Source organism: Enhydra lutris, unplaced genomic scaffold (genome assembly GCF_002288905.1).
Source record: "Enhydra lutris kenyoni isolate GAN:26980312 unplaced genomic scaffold, ASM228890v2 scaffoldscaffold2, whole genome shotgun sequence".
NCBI lineage: Eukaryota > Metazoa > Chordata > Mammalia > Carnivora > Mustelidae > Enhydra > Enhydra lutris.
Window position 1 is genome coordinate 46,707,471 of NW_019154086.1, and position 24,910 is coordinate 46,732,380.

Here is a 24,910-nt window from a genome sequence, read left to right on the forward strand (position 1 = left end):
CAAGCTTCTGAATTTGCATTCTGAGGGTTCACAGGAACCCCCAAAGCCACACGAGATGATGCTGACAGCTGTGGACTCAGGATAACAACCCAATGTGCCTGGAAATAGGTTTCTGATTTTGACACCCTTGATAGATTTTTTTTTCCCAAAATGAAAAGGGAGCTTTACAACTCACATAAACATGTGTTCATCCTAAAATAGTCATTCAACACTAAGGTATAAAAAGAAGTGAAAATCACCCATAATCTTATCACCCGGAACAACCCACAGTCTATATTTTAGTGCATACGTATGGCTGGATGTCCTGCCCGAGGTGTCTGTGCTTCTGTCCCTGCTCTGAGGAGAGTCACTAAGGCCCAAGAGCATCATTTCCCTTCCCCTCAAGAAACAAGTAAGTTTTCCGGGTCTCAAAGGCCTATCTTTTGGGAGCACTAAACCCCACGGAGCCACCAAACCAACTGCCCAGGAAGGCGGCTGGTCATCTGCCTTCTGCGGAAAGGATCATGAGGAAGAGACAGCCAGGAATGAGGGTGCACTTTCGGGAAGCCCCCGCACTGAAAGACAATGCTGAGGGGGGGCACTCACCCTCAGGTGCCTGGATGGACCGGCCAGCCCACCCTCCAGTGGATGCCTAGGGTGGGGGAGAGGCAGAGCTCTGGTTGGCTTCCAGGTTCCCCAGAGGACACCCCCGGGGAGTGGGGTTCCACCCCTTAGATGACACAGGAAAGCCAGCGAGGGAGGCAGGCAGGGGCATGAGGTGATGCTGCGGCCCAGGCCCGACAGGTCAGAGGGTCCATGGGTCGTGGTGACTCCTGGTCCCTTCCGCCCAGAGGCAGCCTGGGTCTGCGGGGCGCATGAGGCACTGGCTGAAGACAGGGCTCTGTCTGGGTGTGGCCTGGCTCCCTCAGATTCCAGATTCAGATTCGGCCCTCCAGACCTCATTTCTGGTAGTTTCAGGAACCCCCGGGCCACCCTCCCCTCGGGGCGGAGCCGCTCCTAAGACCAGGGGCTCCACCTCTGATTACCACTGACCTCAAGTCAAGGTGGACCTTCTCAGGTTTTTTGTTTTTTAATGTCATCCAGCTTGGAGCAGGTGCGCTGTTGCCAAGACAACCCATCGAGGGGGGGGCAAGTTCATCAGTGCAGTTGGAGCAAATTCCCTCCACCTGGGCAAACTCCCACTGTGTCCTTGGCTCCCCTCCACAGTGGTTAATCCAATGTAAACATCCTCCCGCTTTCTCTCCTATTTTGTCCCTCTCCTCACACAGTCTTGGCATAGGCAGATGCTCTCCCTGAGTTCACTGGCTACTTTTACTAACATTCTCTTGTTTTACTAACTAGCCCCGATAGTCTCCTCTTCTCTAAAATGGGAGATTTCCTTCTTGCCGATACTGTTGACATACACACGAGTCTTCCCGTGTAAAATACCGTATGTACTTTTAGTTCCTCCATTATGGACAACCTTGCAGGTGACTACAGATAGGTCTGTGTAACCAGAGCATAGTGGCTGCAAGAGGATTTACTGTTGGACGCTCTGGCTGCCTTCCCCCCTTTTGCCTCTTGTAAGCAATGCTGCACTAAATACCTTTAAACATACATTTCTATCCTCTCGTCTAATTATCCTTCGGAGAAATTCTCTAAGATCAGAAACTGGGAAGGAAGGAAAGAAGGAGGGACGGAGAGAGAGAGGAAGGGGAAAGAGAGAGAGGAGAGAAACAATGTCCTCCCCATCCCCAAGGGATATTAGAAAGTCCATTTTTAGCTCATGGAAGGGCCTGCTACATGATACTCTGCCCCCCGCAACAAGGTAACTAAGACATAAACTTAAGACATAGGATGAGGGGCGTCTGGGTGGCTCAGTGGGTTAAAGCCTCTGCCTCCAGCTCTGGTCGTGATCCCAGGGTCCTCGGATCGGGCCCCGCATCGGGTTCTCTGCTCAGCGGGGAGCTTGCTTCCCTTCCTCTCTCTCTCTCTCTCTCTCTCTGCCTGCCTCTCTGCCTATTTGTGATCTCTGTCAAATAAGTTTAAAAAAAAAAAATCTAAAAAAAAAAGACATAGGATGAAAGCTGATCTGTCACACTTAATTTTGACACCTACAGAATATTTTCACTCACAGATATTTATTTAACTCTATGGGGTAGTTGGACAGGAAGGATTCAGAGAAAAAGCAAAATTAAAACTCTCAGAAATCAGGGGCGCCTGCGTGGTTCAGCTGTTAAGTATCTGCCTTCGGCTCAGGTCATGATCCCAGGGTCCTGGGATCGAGTCCCACACTGGGTTACCTGCTCAGTGGGAAGCCTGCTTCTCCCTCTCCCTCTGCAGCTCCCCTTGCTTGTGTTCCCTCTCTCACTATATCTATCTCTGTCAAATAAATAAAAATCTTAAAAAGAAAAACAAAAAACTCTCAGAAATCAAACAGAAAATAAACCTCCAAGAAAAGAACTGAAATAAAAACAAAATACTAAATGTAAAACTTAAGTGATAATGATGAGATTAGGATATTATATACAGAACTTCTTGGGTTAAAAATGCAAGCCATCATGGGGCATCTGGGTGGCTCAGTGGGTTAAGCCTCTGCCTTCAGCTCAGGTCATGATCTCAGGGTCCTGAGATCGAGTCCTGCATCTGGCTCTCTGCTCAGCAGGGAGCCTGCTTCCCCCTCTCTCTCTGCCTGCCTCTCTGCCTACTTGTGATCTCTCTGTCTATCAAATAAATAAATAAAAATCTTTAAAAAATTTTTAAAAATGCAAGCCATCATATTTAATTCCTCATTTTTAAAGAAGATTTTATTTATTTGATAGAAAGAGATAGCCAGAGAGGGAACACAAGCAGGGGGAGTGGGAGAGGGACAAGCAGGCTCCCTGCTGAGCCCGGAGCCCGATGCAGGACTCAGTCCTAGGACCCTGGGATCATGACCTGGGCTGAAGGCAGCTGCTTAAGGACTGAGCCATCCAGGTGCCCTAATTCCTCATTCTTTCTGACTCCAATTCACCAAAATAAAATCCCAGGAGGAATCTTACCATGGCTTTTAAAATAGAGTACACTGGGATGCCTGGGTAGCTCAGTTAGTTGGGCATCCGACTCTTGGTTTCAGCTCAGGTCATGATCTCAGGGTCCTGAGATAGAGCCCCACTTCACTGTGTTTGGCTCTGTGTTCAGCAGGGAGTCTGCTTGAGTTTCTCTCTCCCTCTGCCCCTCTCCCTGCTTGTGCACTATTTCTCTCTCTAAAATAAATAAATAAAAGTTTTTAAAAAAAACAAATAATAGAGTACACAGTACTCAAGACCTTTGGCATTCTAAGAGTTGCATCCCCAAACCTTTGCCATGAAAACATTAAAATCTTCGTGAATCCCCAGTTCACACATACCCCTGGGGTACCTGCTTTTCTCCATAAAACAGACACAGAATAAAGAGCAGGAGTGACAAAACACCCTGGCTGGCTGCCAGGGCCAGGCCTGCCCAGCAGCCAGGACCTCACTCCCGGCTGTTAGTATCCAAATTTGTGCCTCAGCAAAATCCCTGGCGCCATCTACCACGGAGTTAGGGCGGCTGCAGAGAGTGGGAGCCGTGAATGCCAACAGCCAACTACGGAGAGTAGGCTGAAGCCAAGGTCTGAATGACCACAGCGAATGTGACAACACCCACATCTTTCTTGCACCCACATCTTGCTTGCACATCTTTCAGGGGCTCCTCACTCTCCTTCTCAGAGGCAATTTTCTTCTAATTTACACACTGTTCTACCAAAGCTTGGTTATGCTCCTTCTCAGAGGACAAGGGATCCAAAGCAGCATATAAGGGGGGGGGTGCTGTGGGGGCTGCAGGAAAATGCTGGCTCTGTGGGAAGGGAGATACCAGGGAAACTACTAAAGACACACACACACCACTCATACACCACTCACACGTACCACATACACACCACTCACATACTCCATTACATGCACCACACATATCACATACACACACTGCCACTCATACACACTAAACACACCCACCACTCACATATCACATACGTACAACTCACACACACTAAGGTGGTTCAGCTGGGGTGCCTATCGAACATACACACACACCACACCCATACTACCTTTCACACACTAATTTGGCCCCGATGGGTTACCTACTGAACACACACGGCACTCATACCACATACACAACACCACCACTCACACCACATAAACACAACTCACACAGGCTGGGTTGGCTGGGGTGCCTACTGAACACACTCACAGACACACATAGAGAGAGCTGATTAAGCTGAGGCTCCTCGGGGCCTACCTGTTTCCCTCGCCTTTGGGGCCCCACCTCTCTGCTGCCATTCTGTCTCCTTCATGGCCTCCCTCCCCTGGTCTGCCAAGATCTCATCCTTCCTTTGTCCTCTTCTTCCTCCAACCTGTACCAGGGGTACAAACTCCCAAGGTGACAGGGTTCAGCAAGCAGAGACCACGGAGAAAGGAAGAGCTTGCACTCCCCTCAACGGGGGCAGCCAGAACCCAGCTGCTGGCTCCAGGCACTGTCCCTGAAGGGACCATGGGTCTTGGCATGCTGGACAGTCTGGTTTTTGTTTTGTTTTTTTCAAGAGGGGCTTGAAGTTTACATGAAACTGCCTAAGTTCCAAAACACTGGTAAATAAATACAAAAATGTGAAAACACTGGTTGGGCCAAATAAAACCGTTGGTCTGGAGTGGCTTCCACATGCTGCTGGGAGACCTGGTCTCCCCAGGTCATGGCTTCAGGAAGAGTGAACACAAAGTCCTCCAGCAGGGTCTTTCTTAGGCTCAGATCCTGAAACCACTTTCCAGCATGACACGGTACTGAGAGAGCCCTCAGATACCTCATCGGCACCTCCAACCCCTTGTCCTGCTCTACACCTGGCTTGTCCACGTGCTGGGGCCTTATCCAGACCCAGGGAGCCATCAACCCCACACGGTTACCTCCCAGGCCATGTTCTGGGCATTTCCTTTAGCCTTTGGTATATTTTACCCCGGTGGAGATGAGACGTTTATGTGAATGAGGCATCTGCTGAACTACCCACGCCAGACTCCTCTGTGTGTCATGATGAGGTATTCCCCTCCTCTTTTCACCCCGGCCCACTCTACCACCCAGTTGGCTCAGAGTCCCACAGCATCCTCTGCCACTTTGGCTGCACAGATCCTTCTTCCAGGGCCAATACCTTCAAGGTGCCCCCTCAGCCTTTTATGGAGGGAAACCTGCCTGAGTTGCCACCCAGCTTCACCCTGCCATCAGCCTCTGAACAGGGAGTGCCCAGGATTTGTGCTTATCAGACTCGCCCAGGGAGTATGTCAAAAGTGCAGATTTCTGGGTCCCCACGCCTGCCAAGATTCTGGTTCTATAGGGAGGGGCACAAAATGAGCTCTTTTTTAGTTGTGGAGCAGGCATTCTTTACAAGTTTCCAGAGCCACTCTCCTCAAGGTGCTCAGGAGACCACACATGGCAGACTTTGTCCTGGTCTATGGTCCTTCCAAGCCATCCGTCTTCTGGTGTGTTCCCTGCTTCCAGTGGCTCCCCATAGCCTTCAGGATATAATGTAGAGATGGAGGTGGCCCCAGCATTTGTCCACCTTAATAGCTACAGGCAGGTGACTACCAGGGTCCTACTCTCTTTCACTCTGTCTCTGCACACCCATGTCATTCTGCAGGAATGCCCCTCCCACTTTCCTTCACGGCCAACTCCTACTCACCCCTCAAGGACGAAGCTCAGATGTTACCTCTGCTGGGGAGTCTTCCGTGAATTCTCAGACTAGATTGGCTTCTTGTCCTCTTTCCTCCCATATCACCCTGCTGTAAAGGATCCCTAAATCATTTTAGTTAACTAACACTCCTACAGAGATCACTACATGCCAGACATTGTTCTGGGTGTCTTGAAATAAGAGCTCACCAAATCCTTTACTAACCCTGTGAAATAGGGACTATCGTTATCCCCATTCTACAGATGAGTAAACTGAGGCAGGGAGAGGGTAAATAACATGGGTGAGGTCACCTAGCTGCTAAGTGGCAGGACAAGGATTCAATCCAAGCAGTCTAGGTTTTCCTTAGAGCCATGTTCTCCACCCCCCCCACCCCCACCTTACATGCTATCCTCTCTTACCTGTCCTAGCACATCACACACTGTATTCGAAGGGTCGCTCATGATTTTCCTCCAGTAAGACAGACAGCTCCTGTAGTCTTTGAGGGGTTGAACTCCCAGCCCAGGACCTAACCTATGGTGGAAACTCGGGAAACATTTACTGAAGGACAAAGCTGTACATACTCATGGCACTGGGTTAACAAGAAAAGATAAAATTCCTAAAACCTCAGACTTTGAAGATACTTTAAATGGAATCAGGCCCAATGACCTGCCTAAAATTCTGCCCTTCACAGAGCAACGCTCCCGAGTTTGCATGCCACGCTTTCCACCTCTGCACAACACTGACTTTTAGGACGCTCCACCTTATGCTTCACTGGACTGTGTCCCCACAGTCACCTGGGCCACAGAGAACAAGTCTGACCCCTGCAGAAAGGGCTCTTCAGATCCTGAAGACAACCCTGGTTTTCACTGCTGGAGGGTAACCTTCCCTCTTCCGCCTGGGGATCTGAACCCCCGTCCATCTTTGGTACTTTCCTTAGAAGCTGCTCTGGTCAACTGGGGCCCTGCCCAGGAATATCACCCCCAGATACAGAGCCACGTGCACAGTATAGACTGACCACTTTCATGGCCAATGAACTCTGATCAGAAACAAATAAAAGTATGATATATTTCAGAAACCTCCTCCCTGACAAGTGGCTGAAGGAACACAAGCCTCGGCAGCCTTTGGGACCCCAAGAGCCCTCGTTTCTTAGGACGGTAGCCGGTGAGGGCATCTGTGCTGTTGCTTACTAGGTTTACACGGACTATATTTCCACAAGCCAAGGGCTTTCCCACAAGGTTCCTGTTCTCACACCAACGCTGGAGCAGCCACAGCTCGTTCCACTTTCTAGAAGAAGAAACACAGAGGTCTGACTTGCCCCAGGGTACACAGCTGGCAAGTGGCAGAGCAGCATTCACACCCAAGGCTGTCATTCCAGGGCCTGTGCGCTCCTGAGCGCCGCCATTTTGGGAATGCTGGTTGGAACATGGTGAAAGGAGCACAAAATACGCATTAAGGAAAGGCTGGGTTGAAGGTAGTTGCATGGGCAATTACAAAAAAACAGAAAAAGCTGCACAACAACTAATCCAGTCTTGACATACTGTTGGTCTTTGTCCTGTTGCCCTAAAGCAGTCCCTTAATCTGAGAAGTAATTTTTACACACATACACATTTTAACTAGAATAACTAAAGATAGCCATGTCTTACTTGTTCCCTTCTACAATTTGAACACCAGGAATTTCAGCGTTTCCCTATTTCCAAACTCAAAAATATCCAGGACTTAAAAATACAAAATGAATGATTTTCATTAAAGGCTGTTAGCCTAGAGCAAGTCATTAGTACCACTTAAAATAAACATATTTTGAGAAACTATGAACTGTATCTTAACCTTTTTTACATCCTTTCCCTCCACCTCCACCCTGACACTAGAAAAATGCCCGACACACATATGCACTTAATGAATATATATGGGTTCACAGACCCACTTTCTGTACCAAGGAGAAATGCTTCCTTAAATTACAACCTGGTTTTTAAATTATAAGCCGGGTCATAACTTTCTCATATTCAAAACATCATAAAAAGCCAACAAGACAAAATAAAATACATGATCGTTGCAGAAAGCAAATAGAACTATACTGGTTTACTTAAAGCCTGAGAAAAACCAAGTTATATTGGATCGCCTCACATATATTACCTAAAGTAATTACATGTGCTAATCTGGTATTTATTCAAAAATTAGTCAAAAGAAATGATGAAAAAAAAGCCCATATATTTTAGGGTAAGAATGAAAACACAAATGTTAGTTAAATGTATACTTTTGTATTACCAATTAGTGCAATGCCTTACACTGTAATAACTAGCAAGCCACAATGCAATTAAATAAATAAAGCAATTAAACTCCACATCTACAGAAATGGGTAAGTTCCAAAGTTACAGTTTACCTAGAAGTAGAAGAGCAGTAAGGACATCCATATCTTAATAGCTTTCCGAACTCCAACGTATCCAAGAATAAAGAGCTCCAACCCAGGCAGGCTAATTTACCCTGCAAAATTTTCCTTAAAAAAAAGTATGGCTGAAAATTGGCTCTCCTAAAACAGAAGGTACTTTCAGAGGAGTTATATAAGCAAAACACACTGGCCAATTCAGTGACGTGGAAACCACCTCATGCAAGAGAAACGCAGCAAACACAAGTAACCCACATTCACGTCTCAGATCCTGTCAGCTTCACAGAAGAAAAAACCAAGGTTGACTGTAACCTCCGACCTCCCCAGTCAAAGGATGGAAAATTTTTAATGAAAAATTATTAATTATTTTAAACTATTAAACTACCGAAAGTCCTAACACACTTTTTGGAAAGGATTCGTATTTTATGGTTCATTAACCATCTGGAGTATCTTTAAATTTCCTATGCCCACCTACTCTTGACCTAGTTTCCTATTCTGGAGGGATAAAATGAGTATTTTTAATTGTCTTTCGTATTAGAAACAGCCTTTCATGGGTACCAGACGTGTGCACGGAGTATGTCACAAACTGGAGGTGTACCAGGGGAAATATGCTCAAAGCCTCCTCTCTTCAAACCACTTATTCCAGAAGCCAAGTCTTTCCCACATTCCTCAGCGCTCACAGAACCTCCCTCTTGCTGAGCCACCTGCTCTTCTTTCCATCACTCAAACTGTGACAGAAGTGTCACGTCCTCACAGAGCTGTTCTATGCAGTGACGGGTGCCAACCGCGTACTTCCCATCCATCAGGGTGTGGTGGTAAAATGGAGGGAAGGCCGGTGACAGCAAAGCCAAAGTTCCCAGTGTCATACAGATACTCTCGACTTCGGGTATACAGCACCAGAAGGAGAGGGAATTTTGGGTCAGCCTGCTTTTCACAACAGGTGGAGATTCATTCATTCATTTAATAAACAGTCATGAAACCCCTACTGTGTGGTAGGCAGTGCAGTTCCCAGGACAGGGAGGGAAACAGAACATGGTCCCTGGTCTCGGAGAACAGTGTGATGGGAGGAAGAGACATGAGAACTGAACATTAGAATACTACATGGTTAGTGTGAGGAGGGGAATGGGTTTAGGGCATTCTGGAAGTACAACAAAGAAGCATCAGATCTGGCTGAAGGGTAGGTGGGGGGAGTTCTGGAAGGCTCCTAGAGGAGGAGAAGACTGAGTGATGCACGTGGAGGAAAGGATGGGAGGGACATGAGGAGGATGGCGCTCTAGGCAGAGGGGCCGGTGGGATCTGGGCACAGAGAAGAGGGTAAATGTATAGAGAACACCAAGCAATTTAGAGTGAGACAGGGACCACTGGAGGACAGAGAGCCTCCCCCGGACACCATGGGCCACCCCTGTAAGGTCACAACCAAGGAGCTGCCAGGGCCAGATCTGTGTTTGAGAATGGCCACTCTTGGGGGAGCAGTGGGGCATGCAGCTCGGGGACCGAACCTGAACACAGGCGCCAAGTGGAGGACAAAGTGCTGGGCGGTGAGATCTGTGGACTGGCTTCATCGGCCTGCCCTTGCCTCACCAGACAAGAAACCCTGTGCATGGTCCTCACTGCCCAGGAAACAGAGTTTGGTACCTAGTCCCCCTACCCTCCCAACGACTGCAGCCCCATAGCTCACTGAACAGAAAACAGACACCAACCCTCAAAGAACGAACCAGCAGGCTGAACACCCCAGCCCCTGCTGGGCCACTCGGTGTCTCCCCCAGGGGAATCCAAGAATCTGGGAATAACCAGGCCAGTCAGGAATCTCTGCGGAAGCCAGAAACGTTTCAGGAGGCCTGGTGAGCACTCTTGTTCCTTATGGCCGAAAAAGACACTCAGCACAAAGCTCAGCGGTTTTAGGATCTGTACGCACAACCGTCTACTCTCAGTACCAATAATAAAAACACTCAGTTGTTTTAAAACTGCCTTGTTCATTTGAAAAACAAAGGCTTTGGGGCCTGCTTGTTTCCTCCCCACAAGGGCCCTCTCTCTCAGGAGGAAGGCTCCCCCCCCCCCCAACCCCCTGTCCCAGCGGCGCCAGGCGACACTCACAGAACTGCAGGCTGAGGCTCACGAAGGCCAGCACGGCAGCCAGGGCCAGCAGCAGCAAGAAGCGACTGCGGAAAAGCATTATTATTTGCTCTATTTTCTCTTCATGGTTTCACCTCCGAACAGGAACACATCCTGTGAACAAAACAGAGGCAATAAACATGTGTTCCGAGGTGGAAAACTGAGTTTGTCAACTGAAAAGAATCCAATTAGCCCGGTCTTCCAGCAGGGGAGCGTGAATCCTGGTCGCAGAACAATCGTGGGTTATGGCATTGCCCCCAGACAAGCCCAAATGAGAATGTTCCCTTCAACTTAAGAAGAAGGGACCGGTTCCAGAATGCTTCGTTTATCTGACATCCACACAGAAAGAGACACTTCCCAGCAGGACCTTTCCAAAGAAAAATGTAAGGAGCTTCATCCAGTGCTAGACAATGAAGTCTTTCCAGACCAGCTCGTGCTCAGCCCATTCTGACAAGCAACTTCCTCACCTTCAGCGTTCTCTGGTGAATATTTTGCGGATACAATTCTGGTCTTTTAAAAATGTTCATCATTCACCTGAATGCCAATCCCTGCCACGTGTCCCACAGTCATGCCTTTAGGGATGGCTGGAGTATGCCAGGGGATCTGTCTCTACACTCAGTGGCCCCATCTGCTAACTGAAGACCTTCTCCCATCTGGACTGGTGACCCTATTTCTGCTGTGTCCACTGGTCTTCCTCTCACCATTCTCATTTCCTTTCACCATGTTAGAGCTGCGCAGAAGGATTTCAGAAATGCTGAATGAGGCCCTTCTGGGAGAAAACTGAATGGCTGCTCGACGGTGTAACCTATCAGCCAAGTTTCTCTCCTGGTTCTCTCTGGGGCTTGAACTAGAACTTGAAGACCACTCTCTCCTCAGAAAAGGTCCAACCTGTGACAGTATGAGGACAACAATAATTTCAGACCTGATTTTAGTAGTGGCATCTTTTCCTCCTTCAAATACAATCACCTTCAGAGCCCCAACAGACAATCAGACAAAAGCTCATTTGCTCACATGGTGAGGGTTAGAGCTGCCCAACTTTGTGAATACATATACCAGAGGCTGTATACCAGAGGCACCTGGGTGGCTCCGTGGGGTAAGTGCCTGGCCCTTGATTTCACCTCAGGTCTTGATCTCAGTGTCGTGAGATCGAGTCCCACTGCAGGCTCTGAGCTCAGCGTGGAGTCCGCTTGGGATTCTCTCCTTTCCCTCTGCCCCTTCCCACCCTGTGTATGCACATGCACTCTCAAATAAGTAGGTAAATAAATAAATCTTTAAGAGATTTTGAATTGTGCACTTTGGGTGAACTGGATGGTATGAGAATTCTATCTTATATCATCTTTTTTTTTTTTTTTTAAACCTATCTATACGGAATGAAGCAGGACCCGGAGCCTAGAGTCCCTTGTTTCCCAGTCCTTAACCCCAGAAGGACCCTGAAAGGGAGTTTGAGAAGCATTCCTTTAAAGGGATTTGTCAGACTGTCTACAAATAGAGAACATTTGCTGAAAGACTAACAAAAGTGTATTTGTACCTCACAATGGCACCTGTACACTGGCCACCAGTGTCTCTGTCGACAAACAGATCCCAAATTCACACCTTCAAATACTCACTGCTTCTGTCCCTTCAGTCACCACCCCTAAGCAGGGACCAGTGCCTAGTGTCCCAAGATGGCCTGTGACTGTTCCTGTGGACACCCTCCTTGCCCTGGGAAGGGCACTTGCTAGCCTGGCAAGCTCTCTAGCATCCTGGCCAAGACAGCATACCACCCTCCCACCCAGGACTTCATGTATTTGGGATCCCAAACAAATGTTTTGTTTCCAAAATTCCAATTCCTCATAAGCTCCAGTTGGAAGTGTTTGAAAAGACACACACACATATCTGAAAGCAGATCAGCAGACTCTGTGCTTGAAGAGGGACAATGGCTTCTACACTGAGCACCCAAGGAGGCTGAGGTCACAGTTTGAGACAGAACATGGGTCCACCAGACAGTGGCACTGTAGGTCAACCCTTCTGTGCTGACAGTGAAGGTGAACCTTGATGCTGATAAACCCGATCCCAGATACAAAATGCTAAACCTGGGTGGCTCTGGGCCACCTTGACCTTGGGGGTGTCCTTGGTAATGCTCATCTGATGGCTCAACAGTAAACCTCCCCCTAGGGACCAAACAACCTAAGTAAAATCCAGGTCACAGTTGCTTTCTTTTCTTTTCCTTCTTTTTTTCTTTCAGATTTTACTCATTTATTTGAGAGAGAGAGAGAAAGAACAGGACCTTGGAGGAGAAGCAGAAGCAGGACCCACTGAGCAGGGAGCCTGACAAGGGGCTCCATCCCAGGACCCTGGGATCATGAACTGAGCTGAAGGCAGATGCTTAACCAACCAAGCCACCCAGCCTCCCGGAGTCACAGTTTCTGTCCTCCACCCTAGACAGCCTCTACTGCCTGGCTCAGCTCCCCAGGGGATGAGCATGGAAGGCAACAATATTCACTTGTGAACACTGGCCACAGTGCTTTCAAAACATACCCAACTTGGGCAGAGTAACAATGCTCAGCTACCCCCGCACCTCCCCTTGGCAGCTTTCTTTTTTTTCTTTTTTTAAAGATTTTATTTATTTATTTGACAGACAGAGATCACAAGTAGGCAGAGAGGCAGGCAGAGAGAGTGTGGGGAAGCAGGCATCCCGCTGAGCAGAGAGCCTGATGTGGGGCTCGATCCCAGGATCCTGAGATCATGACCTGAGCAGAAGGCAGAGGCTTAACCCACTGAGCCACCCAGGCGCCCCCCCCCCGCCCTTGGCAGCTTTCTACTTTTGCTCTGCTTCTCCAGGGAACAGGAACTTCTAACTGCTCAAAACCATCATTCCCAAGGTTTCCATTCACAGAGTGCAGTGTAAACCAGCCCCCATGCGGGGTCCTTGACACAACCTCTTTCACGCTCTGCAGGGCAGACATGTGCATCTCTAATATGCAGGCAGAAAACCAAAACTCAAGAGCACAGGTTATGAAGTCATGGTGACAAGATACAAAACAGGATCTCTGTGCCTCTACAGTTGGTTTTTCCATGTTGTGGTGGTGTCTCCCCGACAGGTCTGCATGCTGACTCTAGCTCCAAGCTGTGGATCAACAAAGAACAAGTTAGCTCTTGGCATGTGCCAGTTTCTTAGGTACTAGAAGACGGCTGACAGCTCCTCGCTAGATAGCCTTTGGGTTTCAGAAGCCTCTCATTACCTAGGTCATTCTTTTTTTTTTTTTTTTTTTTAAGATTTTTATTTATTTGACAGAGAGAGATCACAAGTAGGCAGAGAGGAAGGCAGAGAGAGAGGAAGAGAAGCAGGCTCCCTGCTGAGAAAGCCCGATGCGGAGCTCGATCCCAGGACCCCGGGATCATGACCTGAGCCGAAGGCAGAGGCTTAAACCACTGAGCCACCCAGGCGCCCCTACCTAGGTCATTCTTGATTGAATTTATTCTACTTTATCAATGACCTCCTTACTGAGTGGAGTGTGTGGGTAGAGACTGGGTCACAGAATGGGGAGGGGGTTCAGTGGCTATGTCTCCTTTGGGGTATCTCTCTTTCTTAAAAATTTTATTTGACAGAGAGAGTAAGCACAAGCAGGAAGAGTGGCAGAAGGAGAGGGAGAAGTAGGCTCCCTGCTGAGCAAAGAGCCTGGCACAGGGCTCGATCCCAGGACCCTGGGATCATGCCCTCAGCTGAAAGCAGATGCTTAACCAACTGAGCCACCCATGTGACCCTCCTTTGGGGTATCTCTGTACTCCAGATGAAAAAAAGTGATGGGTTTTTTCTTTATGCCTTCCTCACCTTTCTGTCACCCTGCCACCATCTGAGGCTGCCATCTTTTTATCATGAACATTTTCCAGTGTTCCTGCCTGGGAGATGGCTTTTTGGGTCCTTGAGAACTCTCCTGTTAGGAGGGCTCTGCAGTCCTTGCTACCTGAAGATGCTTTCTTGCGGACCACATCAGCAGCACGGTGGGGAAAAGACAGAAGCAGCCCTATGGAAGCAGACAGGCCTGGGCCAGAACATTGAGCTCAGTGACATAGGTCCAGTTCCTTAACCTCTCTGAGACTCAGTTTCCTCATCTGTAAATTGGAGCTAGTCACCGCAGGATGCTGTGAGGACTAAAAGTCTACATACCATCCCCAGCACATGACAGACATTCAAAAGACAAAGGTTGTTACTAGCATTATTCCCTCCTCATCTTCTCTCAGTTCTCTTTGCCAATTCTTCCCTCCTCCTGGGAGACAGGAAGAGTTTCTTCACCTGTTTGTAGGTTTCTCCAGGTAGGCAAATACTGAAGATTCACATGTTATTGCTCACCTCTCCCTCTCCAGCTCAAGTGCTGTCTTCAGCCTCTGTCTCCCTCAGGGCATGGGAAACAATCTTGCTGCCTCTGGGAAGTCACCCACCTCTGACTTCTAAGCCCAGCGGTGTCTTTTGCTTCAGTATGTCAGAGAGCAGACCTGCCACTTGGTTGCTCTGTGTTTGGGTTTGGGAGGTGAGGATCTTTCTTCTCGTCTGGCTCTTCAACTGCTTCCTGCCTCCGGCCTCTTGGGGCATTTTCCACCATACTTACTGGCAGGTGAGGCCACCAGAACAACGACCACGTTCTCTGCCTATGGTTTTAGCTGACACTGCCTTTTTACACAAGGATGAACCACAAGACTGTTCAGGGTCGTCTTCTGTGGGGGTGGAAACAACTACTACTTACTGAGTTAGACCTCAGGCTTATAGCATGGCGGATCTGTAGTCTTTCTGTATCCAGAGCCTGTGTAGTTTCCTCCCACATGGACTCTAAGTTTGGACAAGGTATTGACCTTGTCTTATGGGGACAACAGTAGCTGAGCAGAGGCTTGAAAAATACTTATGCATTGGGGCCTGTCCTCCTCTGCTGCTTCTGGAACACTGAGACCACCATGGGAAGACACCCAAGCTAGCTGGCGAAGGATGGGAGACCACACGGAGCCAAAGCAAGCAGTCCCTGCTGAGGCTCTCATTAGCCAGTCTGCCCATCACCACACATGTGAGCAAGGCCATCCCAGACCATTCCAGCCCGGTCATGCCACCAGCAGATGGGGACCAGGAAAGTCAGCCCAGACTTAAAAGAACTGCGTGGCCAAACCACAGATCACAAGCAAGTGTAATGGTTGCTGTTTAAAGCCAGTAAGTTTAGGAGCTTGCTACAAAATGAAAGCTAACTGATATAACAAAGTGGAAGTGGCTTACATCTTTACTAGGAATTCCTAAGTCAGGATCTGGAGCTCCATACCACCCTCTGCAGAAAGCACAGGCAAAGCTCTACTTTTCTACGTTCCTTAATAAGCTAAGTGCTTTTTTGGAAAGGAGCTATATTTAGCTCCAGATTTAAAATACTGGGGATGTGTTGGGTTAACCAGATGGCAGGGACCATGTACCTGCCTGACTGCTTCTAGTTTTTGGGCTACTGACATCTCTACACGTCTGTAGTTTTTTCATCTCACATGGGCTTCAGTCTGGGAACACCCAACCTTTTCCCCTTAATACTCTCAGGATTTCTGCACCCTCCACTTTCTGGCCCTGCTTTGGTACCACCAAACACCAAATGGTAGGGATGTGGTCAGAGTCTCATTATTTCCACTTGTGCTAGGGACGGACCTGGTGTGATCACAGCCCCGGAGCGGTGCTCACAGCCTGGAGTGGGTGGTGACCTCAGGCCCCAGGAAACACACACACACGCTTTCTTCTGGAGCCTATTTTCCTAGAAAACTTGGAAAGGAGGTCATGCTTTGTTCTTAAATTTTTTTTCTTAATGGCTAGATAAACATGGTATTTAAAATACACATGGATTTGAAGACATTTGTGTTTGCAGCTGGAGCTAGGATCCCCATGGGTGTGTGTGAGCGCCCAAGAGTAGGTCCCACAGTGGGACGTGGGGTGCACGGGTCAGAGAAAAGATGTCTTCAGCAGACACACCTCCTCACTGCGAGAGGTGGAGAGGAGCCCTGACATGGTGACAAAGAGGCAGCTCCAGAGGCCGACAGATCTGGGCCAGCTCCCTGCTCTGCTGCTTAGTTTCTGTGTGCCCCTCTGACAACTAACTAACTTCATTTGTCTAAGCCCAGGGTCTCGATCTTTAAACGAGAGTGGAAATCAGTGTATGAGAGAGCAGGAAGGCAGGGGAGAGCACCACAGAGGCAGCAGGCACGCTTCCTGTGCTTTCCCAGCTCTGGAGGAATCATACAGATCCCTGCACCATCATCTAAACACAAAGACTTGCCCTTTCCCCCAGGCTACTGCTTCTTCCCCACGCTGTGGTTCTTCTTCCAAATCCTGGCCACTGGCCATGTCTCTACTTGCCAGCCCCAGCCGTTGGGGCAGGAAGCCACGTTTGCAGCCTCGTTCCTGCCTCCCCCGGCATGGCAAGTCTTCCCTTGGCTGACTCATCCGTGGTGGCCCAGCCACTGCGACAGGTTTTTCCAGCCTGGAACATCTGTGTCAGCTTCTGTCGGGCCCCATCCTAAGAAGACGAGGTTTACCAACCAATGGGCTCTGTCTCTGTGGCCCAAGCTCTGGCCTATTCTCCACAGAGTCCATTCTCGTGCAGCACTCAAGAAGTCATGTAGTTGTGGGTTCCCTCCAGGGATCTTCCCGCAACTTCCTTCCATGGGCGCTCTGTGCGCACGCTCCTCCAGACACTCTCTCACACTTGTCCAAGTCATGCCAAGTGACAGCCAGAGACCCAAGGTCTCTGGGTCCACAGCAGAAGCCCCAAAGCCTGCTCCCTCACAGCCCAGAAAATAATGTGTGTGGGAAGTCACCGTGACAGCCGCTGGATGAGAGGCTGGGACTATGACCTACTTCAGCATGGTACTCACATCTCCTTGTCCTCTGACATCTCTCAAGGCCCACCACCTTCCAAAGAAAAGGCACTCTAGACACAATATGGCATCACAACCCAATCCAACTCCTATAAATACAACTGTAGAAACAACTGTTTTATGTTCCAGGCTGAACTGGTAGTCATCAGATGTCTACTGGGCATAGCCTTAGTCCCAGAGCTAAACCCACACAGTAAAAATATCTTAAATCCAGAAATAGAATTATTACTCCGAATTCCTGATGAAACAGTAAAAAATAAAACAAATAGAAAACCCAGCCAACTTTAACTTTACAGTAGATTTGAGTGGTGAAAGGAAATATTTTAGAATACAATTTTGATAAAGGACTAGTTGATAGGTTCTTCCCGTTATGGTAAGTACCATTTCTGAATTAAGAGGAAAAGGGAACATGTTAAAGGTGTTTTTACAAACAACATTCTACCCCCAGAGATTTCCAAAAGCCCAAGGTCTGGCCTGATTTTTACCTCGTAAGAGTGGGAAATGCCATGTCTAATGACTCTAGTCTCAGGGTCTCCTTCAAAGTGTACAGAATTTAGGGTTCTAAACGTGACCACAACTGCTTGGAAGAAAAATATGTATTTAATTATCTCTTACTTGTGTAGTTAAAATGCTATTACCAGGAATAGAAAGATGTTATTAAAGAAAACACTTTAGATGTATTCTATACTTTGATTTTTGGGGTCTTAATCACCTTGGCCTAAGTAAATATGTTGTTCTAATTTTTTTAAAAACCCCAAGGCTATAATTGTGAACTAAATATGAACCAAGCAAAGGTAAAAGCTACGTCATAACAGTCCTCTCTATCCAATGTCACCTCAACGTAGAGTTTAATTGCAAAATCAAAGATGCTTGTCTCAAAATAAACCAACCTTAAAAGTCTGAGGACTGATGGACAGATTTCAGAACCTCTTAGAAACTCCCAGGCAGCAGGGCAGACACTAAGGAGGCTGTGGGTTCCTAGCAGTTACACACATTCCAGTTACTCAAATTCCAGCTAGGACGCATGCTCAGTTCTAAAGGCTGAAACCAATTCACACCCTTAGTCAGTCAGTCGATTCAAGCAACATTATTTCTGGGGCGCCTGGGTGGCTCAGTGGGTTAAAGCCTCTTTCTTCGGCTCAGGTCATGATCTCAGGGTCCTGGGATCGAGCCCCGCATCGGGTTTTCTGCTCAGCAGGGAGCCTGCTTCCTCGTCTCTCTCTCTCTGCCTGCCTTTCTGCCTACTTGTGATCTCTGTCAAATAAATAAATAAAATTAAAAACAAACAAACATTATTTCTTTTCTTAAGATCAGTATGTGTCAGGCATCAGCCACACTGAGTGGGCACAGAACACAGGATTCAGGATGCAGTTCCGCCATCTTGAAGCTCACAGCTGAAATGTTCAAAAGTATATATGGGAGAATGACACAAGATCTAGGAAATGCTTTAAAATATTCAGCAGGGGGGGCAGGAAGGGGAATTAATAAATCGAGAGTGGCAAAAGGCTGACAACTGCTGGCAAAACTGACAACTAGTTGATGGATTCTTGAGGATGTCTTGTATGATCCTCTCTGCTCTTGTGAATGTTTGAAAGTAAAAGTTAAAAAAAAAATAAAGAAAGGACGCTCACAGTCTGGTCAGTGGGACCACGAGTGAAAGGACCATTACACCACATGAAAGCAGTGCCACGAGGCATAAGCAGGAGCGAGATGGGGAGGAGACCCACCTAGGCCCAGAGAGGGAGGATAGCTCTCTTGAAGAGGCTCAGCTAGAGCTCAGCCTTGAATAGCAGACTGGAGCTGGTGTATTTATAATTGCATTTTAGGAAAACAGAATGAACCAAAGAGACAGCACCAAGTGAGACTGTATTGACTGCTGGGGGGGTAATGAGGAAGGGGGGGTGCTGTTTGTGTCAGGAGCCACAGTAGAGAAGTGGGCTGCTGTGCCCGGGGAAAAGCTATCTACCCAGGGGCAAGGGTCTCACTCCCCCTGCCCAGGCCAACCTCCCTGATGACCCCAAGGAGGCCTATCACCAAGCGCACCAGAAAATACATGCACTGATGCCTACTCCCTCCCTGGAGGCCCCTCTGGGCACAGAGCCACTGACTTCCAGGTTGGAGCAGGAGGATGTCATCCCAGGATCCCTGCCACCAATCAGTGCCAGCTTAAGGGACAGGCCGACTTCCTGAAAATGACCCTCATTTTCTGGAGCAAGGGCTCTGTGTCTTCCCAGCCCCAGCCTCTTTTGGGAGGACAGGAGCAGGTCAGAGGCCTCTGTGCTCCTTGCACAGGGGCAATAGCTTAAAGGATGCCAATAGAGTACATGGTGTGTCTCCCCTTGAACATTCCGTACATTGCCCCACGGCTGACCTTCCCAGGGCTCCTTTCTCACCAGGGTACTCTCTCCTAAAGAACAGCCTGTCTTCTCCCCTGGGGTAGTGAAAAGGTGATGTAACCCATGACAACGTCCTGCCTAGATGTGACAGAAGTGGCAGTAGCCATCTCCTGGCTCTGGGGTAATGGTGTGGGGGGCCATCCAATGCTACAGATCGATCCCCAAACTGGCCCTGGATAAAGGCAAGCATCAAGCCCAAAGCTCTTTGGCCTTCCTTGCACGGTTCGCTATGATCAGGCCACACCCCACAAATCCCACGTCATGTCCCAGCCCTCCCCACAACACGCAGTTAAGCATGTGGGCTCAGGGATCAGTTGGCTGGGGCTCAAGCCTTTCTTAAACCCTTATGGAGCCACAGTTTCCCCATCTATGAAATGGGAACAACCACAGGCTCCACGTCACATGTTGGGTTAGGGTTAGTGAGGTTAGCAGGTGTATGGGACCCAGCACAGTACCTGGCTCCTAAAAGCCAAGTGAGTCAGCAGTGACTTCTCTCATGGTTTTAATACTCACAACCCACATATGAGGTACTGACCCTGCTTCCCCTTCATCTCTGCTCCCACTCTAGAAGCAGCATGCCTGTGGGACCCTGCCAGAGAAGGTCAGAGTTGGGCGAGGTTTTAAATATCACCTGATTCAAGTCTTTTGGTTGACTAGGAGAGAGGCCAGAGAAGGTGAGAACTGGTAAAGGCTCCAGGCTGCTCCGGGAGACTGGCTCTTGTGACTCAAATCCTTGCTTCACAATCAGAGAGGCACCCAGCCTGCTCTCCTTGTTCCGTGCTGCCTCTCTCCTGCTGAGGACACACTATGTGGCAGATATCTCTGTCTCCCGCTGTCTATTTGCTCTTTTTTCTTCCTAAGGGAATCCTCTAGATTTTAGCTGGATACACGGCCACCCAGCTAGAGAGGATATTCTCCAGAGTCCCTTGCAACCAGCTGTTGCCATATGATCAAATCTGGGCCAATGAGTTGTGATTGGAAGTACCAGAAGCAATTCTGGGTCAAAAAGAGGCTGTCTGCCCCACCTCATTCTGACCTTCCTCCTTTGCCATTTCCCATGCTCTAAATCGCTGGTGGAGAGCTAAGCCAGCTTTCTTGACACCCATGGAGACAACATCCTAGTGCATATCAGAGAAGAACCCTGGATGGCCTCATGGGGCAGACTACCCATTTCCTTGACTGTCTACCAGCCCAAACTGTTTTGGGAGAGAAAAAACAATCTCACAACCTTTTAAAATCATTGTTATTTCACTTCTGTTAAAGCAGTCAAACCCATATCCTAACTAGAACCTGCCATGAGCCCTAGATGACATCAGTCCTCTTCATGGCGGCTGCCTCTGTAGGCAGTGATGAATAAACATAAGCCAATTCATGACAAACTGCACTAGGCAGAAAAATCTCCTCACATACTCTAAAATGTCACCTTAGATATGATAGAGATGAGTTGTGATAACCTTAGTTCTTTTTGAGCTTTATTTTTTATTTTATCTTAAATTATTTATTCATCTGTGAAGATGGCTTGGCTGCAGGTAACAGAAAACCCTCTTGAACACAAAGAGACTCAGTCATATTCTCATATGATGAGTCAGAGTGTGAGGAAGGGCGGCTCCAAGGTTAGTTAATTCAGGGCCCCAGAAGCATCATCAGGAAGCCAGCACCTTTCCATCTCTGGACTCTGCCATCCTGTCCTTGTTCCATCCCTAGGATGACTTCCCCTTAGGGATTTAAGATGGTGGCCACGCTCTCGGGCATCACGTCACCTTGGGCAATCTGCAGATGGGAAAGGGACAATCCTGCGCATGCTTACTGGAAGCAAGGAAGGCCTTCCCAGAAATCCTCCAGCAGACCTCCCCTAACGGCTAACTGGCAGGACGGTGTCACGAGCCCGTGCGCAAACTCATCACCGGCACCGGGAATGGACCACCACGATGGAGTGAAACCAACTGGGGCTCACCTCCTTTCTGGCAGAGGTCCATGGAGGAAGGGAGACGGTGGAGAACTGCACAGAATCAGAGTTCTGTTACAAACAAGGAGTGAGGGGGTATCTGTAATAACCCACAACTGGAGAAGATTTGACAACACACACGATTATTCTAAAAAATAATGGCAGTACCAGGACTTTTCAGATTTAGCAGTCAAAGCACATACAGTCCTAATTCTATGTTTAAGAAACACCAGTGTTGGTACACTCAGGTATAATTCGCAGTGACAAACAGCAGAGCGGCACCCTCATGTGGCATGTGTCCTACCAACAAGACCGTTTGTTCCATATTTTATGTGTTTAAATATGCAACATGAATTATTTACCTACCATTTCTTTCCAGAAAGGATCTAGGCAGATAATCTACAGATTTAGTACTTTTTATCCCTGAAATATTAAAGACCTCACCCCCCCACTTCTGAACTCTACTTTCCTGCCACTCTCTCCTTTGAGGTTTTTTCCCGAGCTCTACAAAGGATAAACTTGTCAAGGGGTCTGATCACTTCTCAGGACCGGAAAAGACTGAAATAACTAATTCGTCAAGCCAGGATCTCCAATCTTACGTACTTCTTAGTGGTCTCTTTCCGACACTGTGGGAGAGGCCTGGGTTCCATCCAGCTTCACCACTTAGTTCCTTCTTAAAGTTGCAGCGGCAGCGACATCTGAAATTGGCTTATTCTGACTTAGAATGTCAAGAGCAGCTGTAAGTACCTCAACAAAAAAAAGGGAGAACATGCAGTTGGCACGATTTATTCATCACAAAGCCACTTAAAAAAATACATCTGATTCTTTTTTTTTTTTTTAAGATTTTATTTATTTATTTGATAGAGATCACAAGTAGGCAGAGAGGCAGGCAGACAGAGATCGGAAGAGAAGCAGGCTCCCCGATGAACACAGAGCCTGATGCGGGGGTCAATCCCAGGACCCGGGGATTATGACCTGAGCTGAAGGCAGAGGCTTTAACTCACTGAGCCACGCAGGTGCCCCAAAATATAGCTGATTTATTTATTTTGCAAGCAAACTGTGTCAATTAAAAGTCTGTTACAGGGGTGCCTGGGTGGTGCTTGGTGGGCCTGTTTCTCCTTCTCCCTCTGCCTGCTGCTCCCCCTGCTATGCTCTCTCTCTCTCTGTACATCAAATAAATAAAATCTTTAAAAAAAAAAAAAAACTTCCTTTAAAAGTTTGTTGCGGTGTCAAGGAAAGCACAAAACATTCAACGGGCAGGGCTGTAAAATGAGAAATACATATGTACAATAAAGGTTTGCATGGTAAAAGCCAAATTTTATAGACAAAAAAAATAAAAAGAGCTTCGGAGGGCCTGCAAATCCCAGCAATGTGAATCAGGCCCCCTGAGAGTGCAGTTTGCCACAGCCCCTTCGCTTTCTGAAATCTGTGTTTTCCAGGTTAACAATACTACACAGAAACGGGGTTTTGTTCTGGATAGACACGTGAATGGGGGCACTGATGTATGCTACAGATCAAGGTGTTTTGCCCAACGAGGCCTTTTTCAGGCTCGAAGCACACTTGCCTACAAAGCTTTGACCATATCCGGTGCTCAATGCCAGCTCATCCCATGACTCGCTCATGATGAGGCACAGAGTTTCAGGTCCCCTGTGGACCATCACTGCCAGCGCCCAGGGCAGGAACTCCATGCCCTTAAAATATGTTTTAGAAAATTTCTGGATGGTTCAGTGGGAGGTTGGCAGCCTCCGTGTCAGTACAGAACGAGCCCTCCTGCTCAAGGAGATGGTCAAGGTGGGTAGTTACCTGCTGGCGATGCTCCATGTACCTGAAATCCAAGGATTCTCTGGTTCAAGCTCTCAAAACTTTTTTTTGGGGGGGGTGTTCCTTTGCACTTGCATTTTGCAAAGTGCAAACTCACTTGCACTTGCAAACTCTACAAAAACAGAGCTAAGAGCACTGTCACACACAATCAGACATTTAGCTTGGGAAGGAATCTGAATTGCTATTAGTCCAAACTCCCTTCTAGTAAAGCAGGGACTAACACTGTTCTAAGCTCCAAAACTTTGATTCAGCTTAGGTTAAAACCGTAATTAAATAATGCCTCAAAGTCAATGGTATTCATCATACACAACGGTGAGAAGCTGAGAGCTTTTCCTCTTAGACCAGAACAAGACAAGGATGCCCACTTTCACTTTTATTCAATATAGTACTAGAAACCCTACCCACAGCAATTAGGTAAGAAAATGAAATGAATGATACCCAAATGAGAATGCAAGAAGTAACACTACACACTACCTCTATTTGCAGGGATAACAACCTAACCACCAAAAAGCTGTCAGACCTAATAAATGAACTGAATAAAACTGCAGGATACAAAATCTATGTAAGAAAATCAGTTGCATTCCTATATACGAATAACAAATTCTCAGAAAGTGAAATTAAGAAAACAATCCCATTTACAATTTCATCAAAAAGAATAAAATATCCAAAATATATAAAGAACTCATACAACTCGACAGCAAGAACAAACAAAAACAAACCCAATTTGATTAAAAAAAAATTGTGCAGAGGGACTGCATAAACATTTTTCCAAAGATGTACAAATGGCTAACAGGTACATAAAGATGCTCAACATTACTGATCTCCAGAGAAATAAAAAATACAATTCAAAAACACACTGAGGTATTACTTCACATCTATTAGAACAGCTATCATCAAGACAATGGCTATATTACAAGAGGTAGCAAGTGTTGGTGAGAATACAGAGAAGAGGAACGCTTGTGTACTGTTGGAGGGAATGCAAACTGGTGCAGCCACTGTGGAAAACTGTATGGCGGTCCCTCAAAAAAATTAAAAATAGAACTACTCTATGATCCAGTAATCCCACTTCTGGGTATAGTCTGGAGGAAACAAAAACAGTATCTTGAAGAGATATCTGTACCCCACGTTCATGACAGCATTATTTATAGTAGCTAAAGCACGGAAACAACTTAAGTGTCCATCGACAGATAAACAGATAAAGTGTGGAATATATATATAATGAGATATTATTCAGTCATTAAAAAAAGAAGGAAATTCTATCACTTGCAACAACACGGATGCCCCTTGAAGGCATTACGCTAAGTGAAACAAGTCAGGGAAAAACAAATAATGTATGATCTCACTTATATGTGGCATCTAAAAAAGCCAAACTCATAGAAAGAGAGAAGAGTTTGGCAGCTGTCAGAGGCAGGGGTGGGGATTAGGGGAAATGGGTGAAGGTGGTCAAAAGGTATGAACTTCTGGTTATGAGATTAATAAGTCCTGGGGATGTAATGGATAGCACAATGACCATAGTTAACAATATTCTATTGTATATTTGAAAGGTGCTGAGAGAGTAAATCTGGAGGGGTCCCGGGGTTGGCTCAGTCAGTTCACCAGCTGCCTTCCGCTCAGGTCATGATCCCAGAGTCCTGGGATCAAGCCCCACATCGGCCTCCCTGTTCAGTCTGCTTCTCCCTCTCTCTCTGCTGCTCCCCTTTGCT

At 47.5% G+C, this 24,910-nt stretch overlaps 1 protein-coding gene across 1 annotated transcript in view; it reads right to left on the minus strand.

The window, feature by feature from the left end:
* LOC111149806 (2-phosphoxylose phosphatase 1) overlaps positions 1-24,910 on the minus strand; it is a 49,213-nt gene that overhangs the window by 23,286 nt on the left and 1,017 nt on the right. The window contains exons 2-3 of the mRNA XM_022507090.1: positions 21,990-22,133; positions 10,161-10,292 (exon numbers count right to left, since the gene is read on the minus strand). Coding sequence (XP_022362798.1) covers positions 10,161-10,239 — 79 coding nt within the window. The 5' untranslated portion in view covers positions 10,240-10,292; positions 21,990-22,133. The remainder of the gene's footprint in view (positions 1-10,160; positions 10,293-21,989; positions 22,134-24,910) is intronic.